This window comes from Neopsephotus bourkii, unplaced genomic scaffold, assembly GCF_033783945.1.
Source record: "Neopsephotus bourkii isolate Nb327-2 ecotype Australia unplaced genomic scaffold, CSIRO-AGI_Nbou_v1 NB_718, whole genome shotgun sequence".
NCBI classification, from domain to species: domain Eukaryota; kingdom Metazoa; phylum Chordata; class Aves; order Psittaciformes; family Psittacidae; genus Neopsephotus; species Neopsephotus bourkii.
In genome coordinates, this window is record NW_026901217.1 from 2,913,291 (window position 1) to 2,928,059 (window position 14,769).

At 47.7% G+C, this 14,769-nt stretch overlaps 1 protein-coding gene across 3 annotated transcripts in view; it reads right to left on the reverse strand.

The window, feature by feature from the left end:
• NR3C2 (nuclear receptor subfamily 3 group C member 2) overlaps positions 1 to 12,960 on the reverse strand; it is a 209,074-nt gene extending 196,114 nt beyond the window's left edge. Inside the window, exons 1-2 of one of the 3 annotated variants that reach the window (XM_061354196.1) lie at positions 12,850 to 12,960; positions 6,228 to 7,989 (exon numbers count right to left, since the gene is read on the reverse strand). In XM_061354196.1, coding sequence (XP_061210180.1) covers positions 6,228 to 7,987 — 1,760 coding nt within the window. In that variant the 5' untranslated portion in view covers positions 7,988 to 7,989; positions 12,850 to 12,960. Of the gene's footprint in view, positions 1 to 6,227; positions 8,003 to 11,164; positions 11,692 to 12,849 lie in introns of those variants that run through there. The other 2 variants (XM_061354195.1, XM_061354194.1) reach the window with 2 other exon arrangements.
• Between the last annotated feature and the right edge of the window lie 1,809 nt (positions 12,961 to 14,769).

Below are 14,769 nucleotides of genomic sequence, written 5' to 3' on the forward strand. Positions count from 1 at the left end.
AACCCTTTGTAGATTCCTTGTCTTCCAGACCATTTTTATCACTCTTATACAGCCATACTGCAAGGCACATTTGCCAGAAAACAAGTTGTGGCTCTATATTCATTTTAAAATGCAGTATTTTCTGGCCTCTGAGAGCTTAGAACTGAAGTCACAGAATTCCAATGTTCTCTCAAAAAGTTTTGGTTGAAATCAGTCTATTTTTTTATTCCAGATCTTACAAGTCCATTTGAAGACTTAGTACATACAGTTAAAAAAACAAAAACTGCCTTTTAAAAACATACCCTGAAAATACAAGTGCCAAGATTATGTCTTGGCAATACATTATCTCTTAGCATAAATGTGCATTTAAGATTATTTCTTAGGCTTCTTTCCCTTTCTGTCACTTCAGTTTGTTCTTGCATCCATGTCACCCCACACTGCTCAGCAAGTTGCCCTTTCCTGTTGGTTTTTAGAGCTTCACAGTGAACTGCATAAGGAACCCAACTTGGGTCTCCCATACAACACACTCAAAGAGCAAAACCAGAGTCAGACCAGACAAGGCATGGCCCAAGACTGTTATTTCACCAGTACAAACAATATACTCTTCAGCTACAAACACCACCCAACAGCAACCACTACTCAGTCCTGGGTTCAGCAAAGCACCAATACGTATCTAGAAGTCTGGTTCAGCAGGCAAAGCACTTCCCAGCAGGTTTAAGTTCCATGAATGCTAAGTGCTGTTTTAGTAAGGACAAGTTATGGAATCACAACGTAACAATTTACCCCCTCTGCAGACAATACCAGTACTGCACAAGTGTTGATACCACTGAAGCAATCCCTATGTTTACCTGGCATAACTGCAACACATATCCCATAAAATAGGATGGAAACATTTTTATACAGTACATATTTCAGGCATTGTGTCTTCCAGTCCCCATGAAAATGGACTGATCCATACTGTCAGAATGCAGATAATCAAAATTTCTTCTGCTTGCTAAGATCTGCACACACAGGTGATCCCACCTTCCTCTTTTTCAGAAAACCATCAGAATAAGATATCATAGTGGGATTTTTATATCACCAAAAGTGATAGCTAGGAAGCAATTATTAACTATGATCAGAATAAACTATGGCAAACTGATTTCCAACAGCCACGTACTGCAAAGCTCAACAGTATCAACTAGCAACAGAAATGTTTTAGTAATACACATTACCTACCCCCACACACAAAGAAACAAACAACCCCTGGATACTGGCATACGTATTGACATGAGAGCCCTGACTTCCCCAGATTTAGAAGATCTGCCCCTTTATGGAACACAATTTTCCAGCAATGTGGACTTCTCCCTGCCACACCACACGAGTTAACTGATGTGTATAAATTTAAGGGGAAAATAGGCATCAGTAGCAGTCACATTTTCAAATGATACTTCATATTCTGAACTCCTCAATAAAACAGTAAAATAAAACAAAGAGCACCCTCAGGAACGTACCAAAGAAAGGTGTAGAAAGTATGGGGCTGTTAAATGCATGCTGGTATGCTAAGGAGAACCTTTAGACCTCCTGCCCTGACATACTAACAGAGACTTTTAACTTCTATAGCAAGAAATACAGACATACATATGCAGAAGTTCCTACTGTATCAAGATTATATCCAGAACTGTTAAAAATTACACAAAAATATACATGAACCTACAAAACAGCAAGTATAACTTTAAAAATGGAAGGAAAAAAAAAAGGAGATAAAAAGTACAGATTTAAAGCTATAGTCTATGATATTAAAGAATCACTGTTGAAAAAGAAAGTTTGCAGAGTGAATTCGTGGGAAGCAAAAGGGGAAAGAGTCCTGCCAAGCATGGAGAATATTTTAACAGCATGGTCTTCTACCATAAAGTCAACAGCAAACAAACAGAGGTCAAGGCCATTCATAAATTCTAAAAATAATATTTACCAGACCTCTATCTCTCTGGCAGGTATAATTCTGATAAGTGTCTATTCTAGATAATATTTAACATAAAAGTTTATTTACAAAAATACTTGCAATAGCCTGAAATCAGATTTAAGGAGAATCACCCATTCAAGTCAGTAAAGGCTACATATAAATGAAGATCATGCTGTTGGGATGGCTTTTTGTTCTGGGTTGGGTTGGGTGAGGTCCTGGGGGGTTGCTACAAGTAGGGTCTATTAAAAAACACTGATCCATGTGAACGGTTCAGGAACAGATGGAAGTCCCTAAAGTATTGTTAATGTTTGATCAAAGATTTGACCGTAAACCCAAAGAAGTCAATGAGAGTCTTTCAACATCCTTTAACAGATATAAATCAGACTCTAGAATATCATGAAACACTGAAGAGAACTCTCCTTGTCTGAATGACAACAACTGAATTATAACTATTGATAAATGTATGCAACTTGCGTTAAAATAGTAATATACTAGATTACATCACACTGGATTACACCAGTAGGACTGCCAGGAAGAAACCACAGTAGGAGTTTCAGTCCTTTGTTTCTACCAGAACTTCTGAGAAAAACAAGTATGCATGTGTACATACGTGAGTTAATATGGAAATTAGAGGGAAAAGACACACTTGCAGAAGCAGCTTTGGGTAAGAGCTAATGCAGCGAAAAGGTCATTCTCCCCAATTTTTACTGTTGCTTCAAGCAACCACTACATTTTCTGAGGCCATTTTGAAAACTGTGTAATTGGCACGACCACGAGGCCTAGACTGGTACCCTGATTCAGATGAGCAATCTCCCTAAACCTGTCTGGAGTCTCAGTGTAGGTTTCCATGAATGACATTACACGATCACATGTATCTTCCTTTTCAAGCCCACTTTGCTATTGTTTAGTTTAGAAACCATTATTTCTTAGGAAATGTCATTCATGGAGGGGGGATCTACACACACAGACATATAGCTATGATTCACCCTCTCTAAAAATTAAACATGTAAAAATATTTCAAAAACAAAGACATGTTCTACATGCATATTAACAGGAGAACAACATTTTTAAAGCAATAAGGGAACTTGAGTTTGCTTAAGAGGCTCTTGCAACCCAAACACAAGCAACGTTATAAAGAAAGTTACCAGCAAGTAACTTAAAAAGAACCATAACTGTGGACATCTAATAAAAGTAACTGAAGGAGAAAAAGAGAAATGTTCTGGCTGACAGCAGGGACTTGGCACAGTCAATAAGGTAGCTAGGGATTTTAAATGCCTAAACTATGTTTAGTAGATACTATCAGCAAGTATAACTGACTTGAGAAAGGTGATATTCTAACAGGGGAAAAAAATTAACGTTTAATCTAAAGATTCACTCTTAGTGTGAAAAGTCTTCTTCATTCCTGACCACCCACTCCTTTTCACCATGTCAGCTGCAAGACAGACGCAGTCCAAAAAAGGTATGTTATCAAAGTTCAGAAAGCAATGCTGTCAAAACAAGATATACTCAATGCTGGTCATTTATTGACTTAAGAGAATCATGTAGCCTATTTTTTCCCTTCACCTTAGTCTTTGCTTATGGCAATTTATACTGTAGCATAAGTATACCTGAAAAAAGATGAAGACTTACAATACCAGAAACTTAAAAATATAGCAGACTTTGAAGGGTTAATCACAGCTGTAGAAGTCTGCAAAATGTATGATGCCTCATATGGTTGATGCATCAGGGAAAAAAAACCTGAGTGGAAATAACAAGGATCTGGCTTGGATGTAGAGTGCAGAGATGCAATGCTGCTGAAATGATGACATGAAGGAAGAAAGACTTTACAATCCCCATACCATGCTGACATGGGACATCTAAAACCCACCTTGGGATATTGGGCCTGACACGGTTTTAAACTATGAGTGCTTTATTACAACACTTTGGAGCATGAACAAACTTGTGCCCGATTTCCTCGTTTTAGCTGGAACACAGCACAGAATGAAAAGCAAAGATCAGCTCAAGGCTCATTAGCAAGAGTGAGCTTTTACATGTGTAACACCCTAAGATGAGTCTTTCAGATTTGCCTTCCCAGCAGACAAATACCTGAGCAGGCACCGATTCATTCAGATCTGTACTGCTAAAATGACCTCTACATGAATTTACCTTGGAACTTGTAAGGGCTTTGCACAGGCTCCCAGCTGCACCTGTTAGCATAAAGCCACTGCCAAGCAGATTAAGTGCAACATTTTGTTAAATAATGGGGCTGAGTTTAGAGATTTGAAATGATGACACATGTCCTAATCTGAACTACAGATCAGGATGCCTGAAGTGTCGCAACCCTGCAGATCTCCATCACCTGAACAGAACTCCACAAATGCAGCAACAGTTCTGAGAGCTAAAGATTGCAGGATTTCAATCCTGCAAAGTAACACCTATATGCTTACCTTCATATCTTACTGAGATACGAGTGGAGAGAACAAAGACAGGAAAGTGTATCAAGCCTGTGTCATCATCAAGCCTGATGATATACCCATCTACTGGTATAGAGGTAAACAGACGGGAAGAGCTACTGTGGACTAATGTCAGATGAAGACTCCTTCGAAAGACTCATGAGAAACTGTCATTCAAAACATAAGTACTGATGACAACCATGCTCCTACCTGCATTTCTCTATTTACTGTGCATGCCCCTGCAACGATGACAACCTTGACTCAGCGCAAGCAGCACTTACGCAGGAGTTCTCACGGCTGCCAGGAGCTACCTGCCCAAGTAACAGTGCTCAGCCACAAAGGCAGTAAAATACTGGGTCTTTATTTTCACGCATCCCATCAGTCTTCTCGTGAATTTTTCTCACCATGTAAATAATGCAGTTTATGAAAATTTCATCAGGTAAAATAACCAGAAAACAGCAACTTCATCTTCCTTGATTCAAGAAAACACATTTAAGCCAAGCCTGGATGGTAACAAATATCCAGCTACATGCAAAGTTCAGTATGAAGGTGGGATATAGCCCTTTAAGTTGAGAAAGATGTATTAAAAAGTACATTCTTTAGAGACCATATCTGAAATGGTCAAAGCAGAAGTGAAGCATGGCTTGCAAAACAGTAAGGAGATTGCAGAGGTAGTGAACAGATCTGAGAATAAAGTGAAAGTATTTAAAGCTGGGTTTTTTTCCCCTCCTGGATAGATAGGCTCTTTTCCCTCCTCGAAAGCACCATTATTTTAAGTATTAAGCTTTTCACTGCAACTCTATTTCTTCAGAAATATTTAGCATCATATAAATATGGAAAACACTACGCATCCTCTCCACCCCACTCCAAGAATAAGGCAGACGTTTCATTCCCTGAGGGCAGTTGCATATCTCATGATGAGAAAAAAAAAAAGACTTTAGAAAGGTAAAGGCAAATTCTGTCACTGGTTATTTCACTGAGCTTTAGCACAAAGCTTTGGCAATCCTGTTTGACCCAAGAAGAGTCTGTGCAACTATTCTAACTCAGTCATACTGTCAGATGCGCTTAATAACTTGTAACATTGATAATGAAACCAGATAGTTCATGAAAGTAAGTGTCCTTTATGAGATACATGAACACCTGTTTGCTGAAGAAGTGCATGCTCTACGAGTCAGCAAGAAATACAAATTCAAACGACACTTGCATATTTCTCTTCCACCAAAAGTGAGGAGATCAGTTTATCCATTTATCCCTTTCAAATGCGTCAAGTTTTAACAGCCCTCCTCCTTCTGGAGGCATTTTTCTATATATACAAACCAAATGTTCCTACAGTTAAAATACAGAAATAATATGTTGCCACAGGCTTGTAAGGTTTAGTTTTTACACTTAACCAATTAAAGTCCAGTGCAAACTTGTAATCATCATCTTAACAAAAACAGATTCCTGACACTATAGTTTTCTTATCCTCTTCTCAACATTTCATCTGAGGTACAGCACACTCAAGAACCAGCTAAGAAAGAATAACCATTATAGGACACATGAGAGCAATTTTACTAAGCTCTCATTATAGGAAAAACAACATTTATAGTAGTAAGAGCTCATAAACATACTAGAGCTACACATTCAAATCTAATAACAATAGAATATAATATGTTCTTTTAAAATATTAAAGCCAGCACTTCGTTTTTATTAAAGGCAGAGTAAAAACACAGCAAATCTAATGATAAGAACTGAAATGCAAAGAAGAATTATGTATCAGCTTGAGAAATACTGCCCTGGTCCCCATTTTAATCCACGCCTTTTATGTTTAATGCAGGGGAAGAAGAAAATAAAGAAGGGAGAGGTAGGGGGATAGAAGTAATTTGCCTGCTCACCTGGACACATTTTCTGGAATGTACTCTAGAACTGGATACCCATCACTTCTTCTGGATGCCAACTCCGAATGCGACTTCCAGGTCTCCACTAGCGTGCTGACAGGAGGGAAGGAGCTCAAGTGCTGAAATGCCTGCTCTCGAGCAACCGGTCGCGACAAAGATATTGTGCCTTGGGCACCGATCCTGTAGTGAAATGACTGTCCACCTGAATTTACACCCACAATGGCAGAGGATGGTATACTGTTTTCTTGGTAATAGCTTCCATCATCAGGCTCCTGCTTAATTCCCACACGTAGGCCTGGATTTGGAAAACCGCTACCTTCACAACTTCCGTCAAATGAAGAAACAGGTGGTCCTAAAATCCCAGAAAGAGAGTAATAGTCTTTGTCATCCATAAAAGAAAAATATGAGCCATCTGTAAATGGGAAAGGGTTTACTGTTTGATTCCCTTTAAAAGACGCACCAGAGCAAGGATGCTTGGCTGACTCTTGCTTCACTGGTACTGAAAAGGGGGAATCAGAGTTTATTTTGCTGCTGTCACCAATGCACGCGCTGCCAAAGGAACCGTCTGGCTCAGGCTTTATGAACTGAACAAGGTTCATCTGACTGTTGTTGGAGATGGCATTCTCCATTTCCTCCATCTTAGGAAATGTGAGCTCTTGAGCACCCTTGTCTTTTGTTTCTGGACTGGGAACGGTATCTTGGCTTCTGCTAGGTCCCGCTGGCGTGCTGGAAGCTGGGAATCCTAGGGAGTTGTTTATGGGGCTACAGATGGATGATCCCACAGTGCTAACCGCTGGACTAGAACGAGTGGACCTATTATTGGCATTGGAAGGGCTGGCAATGGAGCTCCTCGAGTTCAGGTTCGCAGGACTGGACACAGAAGATCGCATAGTGATATTACTGGGACTTGAGACAGGAGATTTCACACTGCAATGACTGGGAGGACTAGAAATTGGTGATTTCATGCTACTTATAGGGCTAGAAAGTGGAGACCCCACATTGCTAACGTGTGCGGGACTGTGCAACATAGACCCCCGGTTTTCAACGTTTGGCGAGCGTGACAAAGGGGTTCCCTGGCCAATGGGGCTGTGCACGGCAAAGTTCCCAAAGTTAGCAGTAGTTGAGGACACAGAGTTAACTCCCGCAGGACTACACACTGAGGAAGCCATGTTCTGAGGGCTGCAGCCCGAAGGGCTTTTCTCTTGACACATGATAGGGCTTTTGACAATAGCGTGCATAGCACCACCGTTTACAGTGCTCCCAGAGTCCGACATCAAAGACCTCAAGGGTCTGCTGGTGCTGTGGAGGGGAGAAGAGCAGTGGCCGTTCTCCTTGTAGAGCTTCACCAGCTGCTCCACATTCTGGTACATCTTCCCTGGGCTTCCCTGGTTCTGCTGATCGTAGGGGTAATCAGCATCTCGTACTGAATCCATATATAAGCCCATGGATTCGGCCACTGTTGCTGACAGCTCCTTGGATTCCGTTTCAGTTTTGATGTCAGAGGGCAGAAGACCAGGCTGACTGCTGTCTTGCTGCAGGCAGGAGAGTAGCTCTGTTTTTTCTTTGTTGTTTCCTTGAGCGCTGCTGTTTGCAAAAGCTCCAGCAGCACAGCTTACGTTTACAATCTCCATATAGTTATTGTCATCAGTCTGCTCTCCAGCACCTACAGTAGAATACTCCACAGACTGAGAAACTTGACCCCACCGTCTCTCCATATCTAAGCCTTCTGGGTAGCTGTGGTATCCTTTTGTCTCCATAACTAGCAAAGACATATACAAAAAAGTAAAATTAATAAATGACAGGACAGTGTGACTTCCTAAGGAAATTTCCTAATTTCCTAAGGAAACAAGGCATATCCGCTCACTCTGTCTATCCTCTTCTCTGCCTGCCAGTCCCGTTTCCCTGCCCCATCCATCATCTCTCAACCATTTGTGCAATTTCAATCAAACCAAGGGAAAAGGTCTCACGGATATGACAGCCCTATAGATTCTGAGAGAAAACTGCTCAGCAGCCAGAAAAGATTCAAATTATTGCTCCCAGCCTTGCCCCAAAAGGAACAGCTCTGCAGCATCAGCACAACCACTGCCCACCGTTGCTGGCCCACAGCCCCATGGTCAGTGCTGCCCCTCTCTCAGGGACCTGGAAGAAAGGGAAGGGGTAGCGAGGACGAAGGGGGAACCAGAGAGGTCCTGAAAGGACACACTGGTGATAGGCAGGGCATAAACCCTGTGGAAATTGGACATTACATCTCTGCTCCTCCAAGGACCTTGCACTACCATACTACAGGGAGAGCAAAGCAAGGGAGGCTGTTGTGCTAAGGGCGTTTCTCTTCATCATCCAATGTAACACAGGATGCTTTAGAAGGAAGCAGTAGTTCTGAGGGGCCAGGAACTGGTCTGCCCCTTCACAGTTACGCAAACTGTTTGTACAATCACCTGAGGAAACCTGGAGGATTGGCTGGATGGGAAGAGAAGCAAGCTAAATGCAAGCTAAATGGGAAATGTTTCTGCCACAGAGGAAGGGCATCAGATTAGGTGAGGATGCATGGCTGTTAAATGGATCTGTAGCTCTGAAAACCTCCATGGCAGCCAGGAGGAGGAATAGAGAGAAGTAAACTTTGTTCTAAAATAGACCCTAAAAAAACCCTTCCATCATGCAGACCACTCTCTTGAGGAAAAGAGCAAAATGCATGACAGACCTACCAGTGTTCTCAATGACATGTGTAAGTAACAACAATTTTATTTCCTTTTTTTTTTTAATTAATTGGCTTACAGTATCATTAGAACTGTAGAAACTTAAGTGCCAATAGTAACAGTATCAATATTATGCAAATAGTTTTTCCTTTCAGAACTTATTGATTTTCCAACATTTAATTTCATGTTTAATCCCATTACTTAACACTACTTAAAAATGTTATTATAAAGAAAATCATAAAACAAGCCCCCCAAAAAACTAAATTAATGACTTAAATACTCTTTCCCCTTACTCAGACCTATGGCTCTATGCCTACATCCCCCTCAAGCAAATTTTATTGGAAGACAGAAGAATCATGTGTATCCCACCACCACAGGTATCAAATCACATTCCTATAGTCTAAATTTCGAGACAGAAGTCCCTACTTTCATATAAAGTCACTCCCAGAAAATCTCCTACCCCTGATTTAAGTGCTGAGCAAGCCTAATTCCTAGATAAATCAATTGCTGCTGCAAGTGACCAGCATTTCTGAAAACCAGGAAACTTAGTTAAGGCTTAAAATTAGGATGTAAGTGAATTTTACCCCTCAGAACCACCAGCAGAACCCCTGCCTACCAGGAAATCTCAGTTACAGGCCTAACATTGCACAGGTGCACAAGCCTTGCAGCGACCTCTCCCACAGCTGTAAATTTTAAACTCCATACTTAATCAATAAGCGAGCACACTCTGAAACTTCAGCAAATAAAAATCCAGGTCACACAAAGGAAAAAGAAATAAAAAATTGAAATAGCCTGGTCCTGCACTTGCACAGAGAGAAGCACCGTCTGGGAAATGCATCCAAAAGGATCAAAGAACAGCAGAAAGATTATCTGTGGCCTGATACAGGTTCTCTTTAAAATGACAGCTATACACCAGTAAAATGCAGCAGCAAACAGATTCTCGGGGAGTGCTGGTTTCTGTGCCTCAGTGGGTACGAGAATCGAATCACCATCTCATGGCTTGCTGACAACATAAGGGTTTGGGTTTGTTCTTCTCAGCAGAACTTATTACAACTTGACTAGCATGTTTATCTACGGTATCCACACTTCACCTACTGCACAGACATGCCTTTTTACTAACTTTCACTACCTGAATTTGACTGTGGGCTAACACAGACCACAACAGAAGCCGACTCGTGTTACATATCAGAACCGAGACCATCTGATATTCTGCAGAAGGAAGCTTATATTATGAGCACAGCAGTTTCCCCAGGACACACTCCACACACCCACCCCCCACCCCTTCCCAAACAAGAAGTACTCGGACACTGTGAGTTATGTATTTCACCCCAAACATATCAACAAAAACAGACCTCTGCAGTATAACTCTCTGATCAATCAGGCATGAAACCAGTTTCGCAGCAACAGTCAAATAAAAAATAGAAATCAAATGGTACCTGGTATCACTGCAACCAAAAGGTCACCTAGATACGGGAAAACCTGAAGTAAATCCCGTTTCGTAAAAAAAATCCTAAACCGACGGCTCGAGCGACCACCCACTTCTTATTACCCGGTGTTTGTAAAGCGAAATTTAAGTGTCAGTGCCTGCGAGCCGTTCCGCCGACATAAAACCGACCAGGAGATCGGAGTTCCGTCTCCAGAGATAGGCTAGGGTTTGCCCCTTCTCCCCCGGGCACCGAAGCACGGCGAGCAGCGCGAGTAGTGTCCCTCGTGTCCACCGCGGCGTGGGACTGCTCCCTCCGTCCCCATACGGACGGAGACGCGTGTGAACGACCGCGCAAGCAGCGCTCGCGTCTGTCTCCCTATCTGCCCTCCGCTGCGCGGAGCATCCATCACCGCAGCTCCCGGGCACTAGCACCGCTCTGCACTCCTAATCCGACACCCCAAACTCCCTGTCAGCTGTCCCGCAGGTACAATCCGGATTATCGCGCATGGGAAAAACCAGCAGTGCCCGGGAGCTCCCTCCGTCCTTCGCACGCGTCCGCCGGGGATCGACCCGGGGAAGATAATGCAGGGGGGGGGGGAGTAGGAAAGCCCAAACCCGCTCTCGGCCCCTAAAGCGATGCAGAAAAGCAGTTTTTCTCCCGCGCAAGCAACACTCCCCACCCTCCACGGTGGAGAGGGTCCAGGTAACCACCGTAACACCCCCCCCCCACTCCCCACGGAGAGCACTGAGGGGTGCCCCCAGGTGCCGACCCGCAAAGTGCCCCCTACCGCCCCGCCACGCCCCGCCAGCCCCACCTCCGGGTGCAGGTCGGGGTGCCCCCCGCCCCCCGCGTCGTCCCCGGTCCCGCGGTAACTGTTGCGGAGGGAAAAGTCCCGGAGCCCCAGCCAGAGGGGCGCGGACCGGAGCGGAGGGCGGCGCGGAGCGGAGGGGCGGTCGGCGCTCAGCCCCCTCCCCTCCGTCCCGCCCGAGGCGAGGCGCGCCGTGCCGCGCCGCCCGGTGACACGGAGCGGCACCCGGGAGGGGACGAGAAAAGGTGCCAAGTCCTTTAAAAACATGTCACATGCCCACCTAAAGTCGAAGTTTACGTCCCGCCCCCAGCCCTTCCTCATTGGCGGGCGGGACGCGGAGGTACGCGCGACTGGGGCCGGCCCGCCGCCCCATTGGCTGGGGAGAGAAGTCAGTCTCCCACCGGGCGACATGACTGATACAAAGTTGCTGCGACACAGGCTGGAAAACGCATCTCCTTAAAGCCGCAGCGGCAGCCGCGGCCGCGCAGCGCCGCGCAGTCCCCGTAGCCCGCCTCGCCGGGACCCCAAACCTCCCGCCCCGACGTGCCCCCGGGGAAGGGTCGCGGGGAGGCGAGGGGGCCCCTTCCAAGGGCCGGTGAGGTGTGTGCGGTGCGGCCGCCCCCCCCCACGGTTCCCGCGCCGCGCCGGCGGCAGGGCCAGGCATCGCCTCTCCGCCGGACCGGGATTTCCGCCTTGCAGCGGCGCATGAATATGTAGCGGTGGTTTAACCGAGAAATAAAATGAAATAAAATAAAGGAGCGGATCGCGGGAGGGTTCAAGGACTCGTCCTCCGCTCGCCGCCGCGCTGGCCCCGCTCCGCGGCAGCCGCGCATCCCTCCGGGCGTCCCCGCCCCTGCCTCCCCCCCGTCTAGGGGCAGCGAGAGGGGTCACCGGGACAGCCCCTGGCTCCGGGATGCAGCCACCCCCTTCTCCCGCCCGGTGTGCCCCCCCGGCGCCCGCGTCCCTGCTGCAGGAATATCCTTTTCCCAGGGAAGCACCAAAAAAAAAGACGCCAAGCAAACTTTGAGGCGATGCGCTCCCAACTCGCTCCTAAATAACACCCCCGGCGAGCGGCCGGCAGCCACTGACGCACGCTCTCAAACTGCCCCAGCACCCACCGAGCCCTGCTCCCGGCCCCGACCCGGCGGGGACAGTTCCGCGGGGTAACAGGGGTGCTGCTGGGAGCGGGGCGGTGGGGCTGAGCCCGTCGGGGAGCGGCGGCACCGCGCTGGGCACCGCGCACCTTCCTCCCAAATCACCCCCTGCGCGCACGCACGCATAGAAGCGCGCAGGTCCGCGTTCGCCCCGGGGAGCGGGGTTTGTGTTCAACAACCACAGCGACAGCGCAAACATCCCCAGGATTTGGCGTGTCACGTGCCCCTCTCATTTGCAGGTTCTACCAAACATCGACCCGCACTCACGGCCCCGGCGGGCACCGGCCGAGGAGGCGGCGGCGGATCCCAGCGCGACCCGCAGAGCAGCCGTCGCCACCGCGCTTCCCAGCGGCGCTGGCGCGGCCGCTGCCGAGCTATGGACGTGTCCTTCCCGCGAAGTTTTCACTGATGCGGACGGGACCGGCCGTGACCTGGATATGCCGGCTGCTGTAGCGGACACCCGCCCGGCCCCCGCCGCCCGCCTCTCTCTCCCCCGCGCCGCTCCGCGTCCCGCGCAAGAGTCCGCGCTGCACTCACCTCCCCTACGACATGGTGGCGCGGCGGGAGGAGGCACGGCCCCCGGCTACTGCGTGCAAACCATCCGGGAGCCCGCACCGACACCGAAAGGGGGGAAAAAAGAGAGAGGAAGAGGGGGAGGAAGCGCGGGGAAACGCCGGGAGCGGGGCCGGGCAGCAGGCAGGGCGCTGCTCGCGGGGTCGGCGGGAGGCGGCAGCAGGGTGCCCGCGACTCGGCTCGGCGCAGCCGGGCGGACAGCTCCCACCATGGACGCCTAGGTGGGTGGGTGTTCCCGCGGGTCACACCCTCGCCCGCCGGCGGAGGGGAGCGGGGGGTGGATCCAGCACCGGCGGGAGGGGGGGAGATTTAGGAGAGGGAGAGAGAAAGGGGATCGAGGGAGAGAAACACCCTCCAAAAAGCAAAATCCAACCCCGAATAAAAAAACTTATGTCATTCCAGGTAAAACTCCCATCTGCGCCACCAAGGAAGAGGAGGGAGGAGAGTGGCGAGGGTGTAAACTTTTTCCTCCCCCCCCACTCCCCTCCCGCCCTCCCGGTGCCGCCCGGCCCCTCACAGCGGCCGGCGGCCGCGCCGCCCCCGTCGTCCGCTCCCGCGCCGCCCGCCCCGGCGGCTCCCGGCGGCGCGGCGCCGCGGGGTTTCTCACGCACGGAACCCGCCGCCGCTGCCGCCGCCGCGGTTCCTGGTTCGCGGAGCCGCCGGAGGAAGGGAAGGAGGGCGGGCGGCAGGGAGGCAGGGCGGGCGGTGGGGGAGGAGTGTCTCCCCGCGCCCTTCCCCAGGCGGAGCGTCTCTCCCGGCCCCGGCGGCGGCGGCGGCAGCTTCGGAGCCTTCCCACCGCCCCCCCCAGCACCTCCCTCACTCCGACCGCTCAGCTCGGCCCTGGGACGGCGGTTCGGGAGGAGGCTGTGCACCCCCATTGGGCCTGCTCCTTCCCTCGCTACCTCCCGCAGCTGCCAGGGAGGGGGAGCCGGGCCCCTCTCTGCCCCGCAGTGTGACCCGGGTTAACGGAGAGAGGGGATGGGGTGCGTCCCTGTGGCTGCAGTGTGTCCTGATTTCAGACGTTCAGATGCAAAACAAACGCCAAAAGCCAACAAAATCGGTGCTAGCACCGATACCGGCTTTAAATTAATATTTCACTTGTGGCTAAGACCTTTTTAAAACTGATTATTTTTAAGTTCAGGGCATTAAATGTCTCTATATTTAAACACTTAAGGAAAAGAAATTAGGCATTGTAGGGAGGAAAAAGTTGGCCCTATTTTAATATCCTCAATGAAGTCTTTAAACGTGTAAAAGGACTCTCACAGGAAATTTTACCTGTGCTGAAGCCCCTGTGAGATTGAGGCCTTGGAAAAGGCAGATATTTTATTGGCTGTTGTTTGCATCTGTCAAAATTTGTGGGCAACGTGATAAATGTTAAGCACGGAAGCATAAATTGCTGGTAAGGTCAGACTTGGAGATAACAGCACATTCAATAGCTTAATTTCACAATTAGTTTACTGTATTATTGGAAGCAAATCATATTTCACTGTGCCTACACTAGTGCTCTATTTTTAGTCCTAATGTAGCTAAAAAGGAAAAACCTACCAAGATATAGCATCAAATGCGAACAATTCTGTTCTCTCTCTTTTTCACTCATTTCATGTCATGCATCTGGTTTGAAATGCAGCTAATTTATTAATCGAGCAGAGCTACTGCAGATGGGTTGGAGGCTGCAATTCCAGGGCAGAGGAAAGTTCCACGCAACTCTGCGAGTTACCCAGCAAATCACTGTCCTGCAATAAGGTCCCAAGCATGTTGGATGGTCTATCAATAACTGCTATACTGAGCACAACTATTTTATGTTAATTCGTAGTGATGGTGTATTTGTCTGATGGGTTGCACTTCTTTTGTCTTACTTTTCCTGTTACTCTCCTGTTTTTCTCA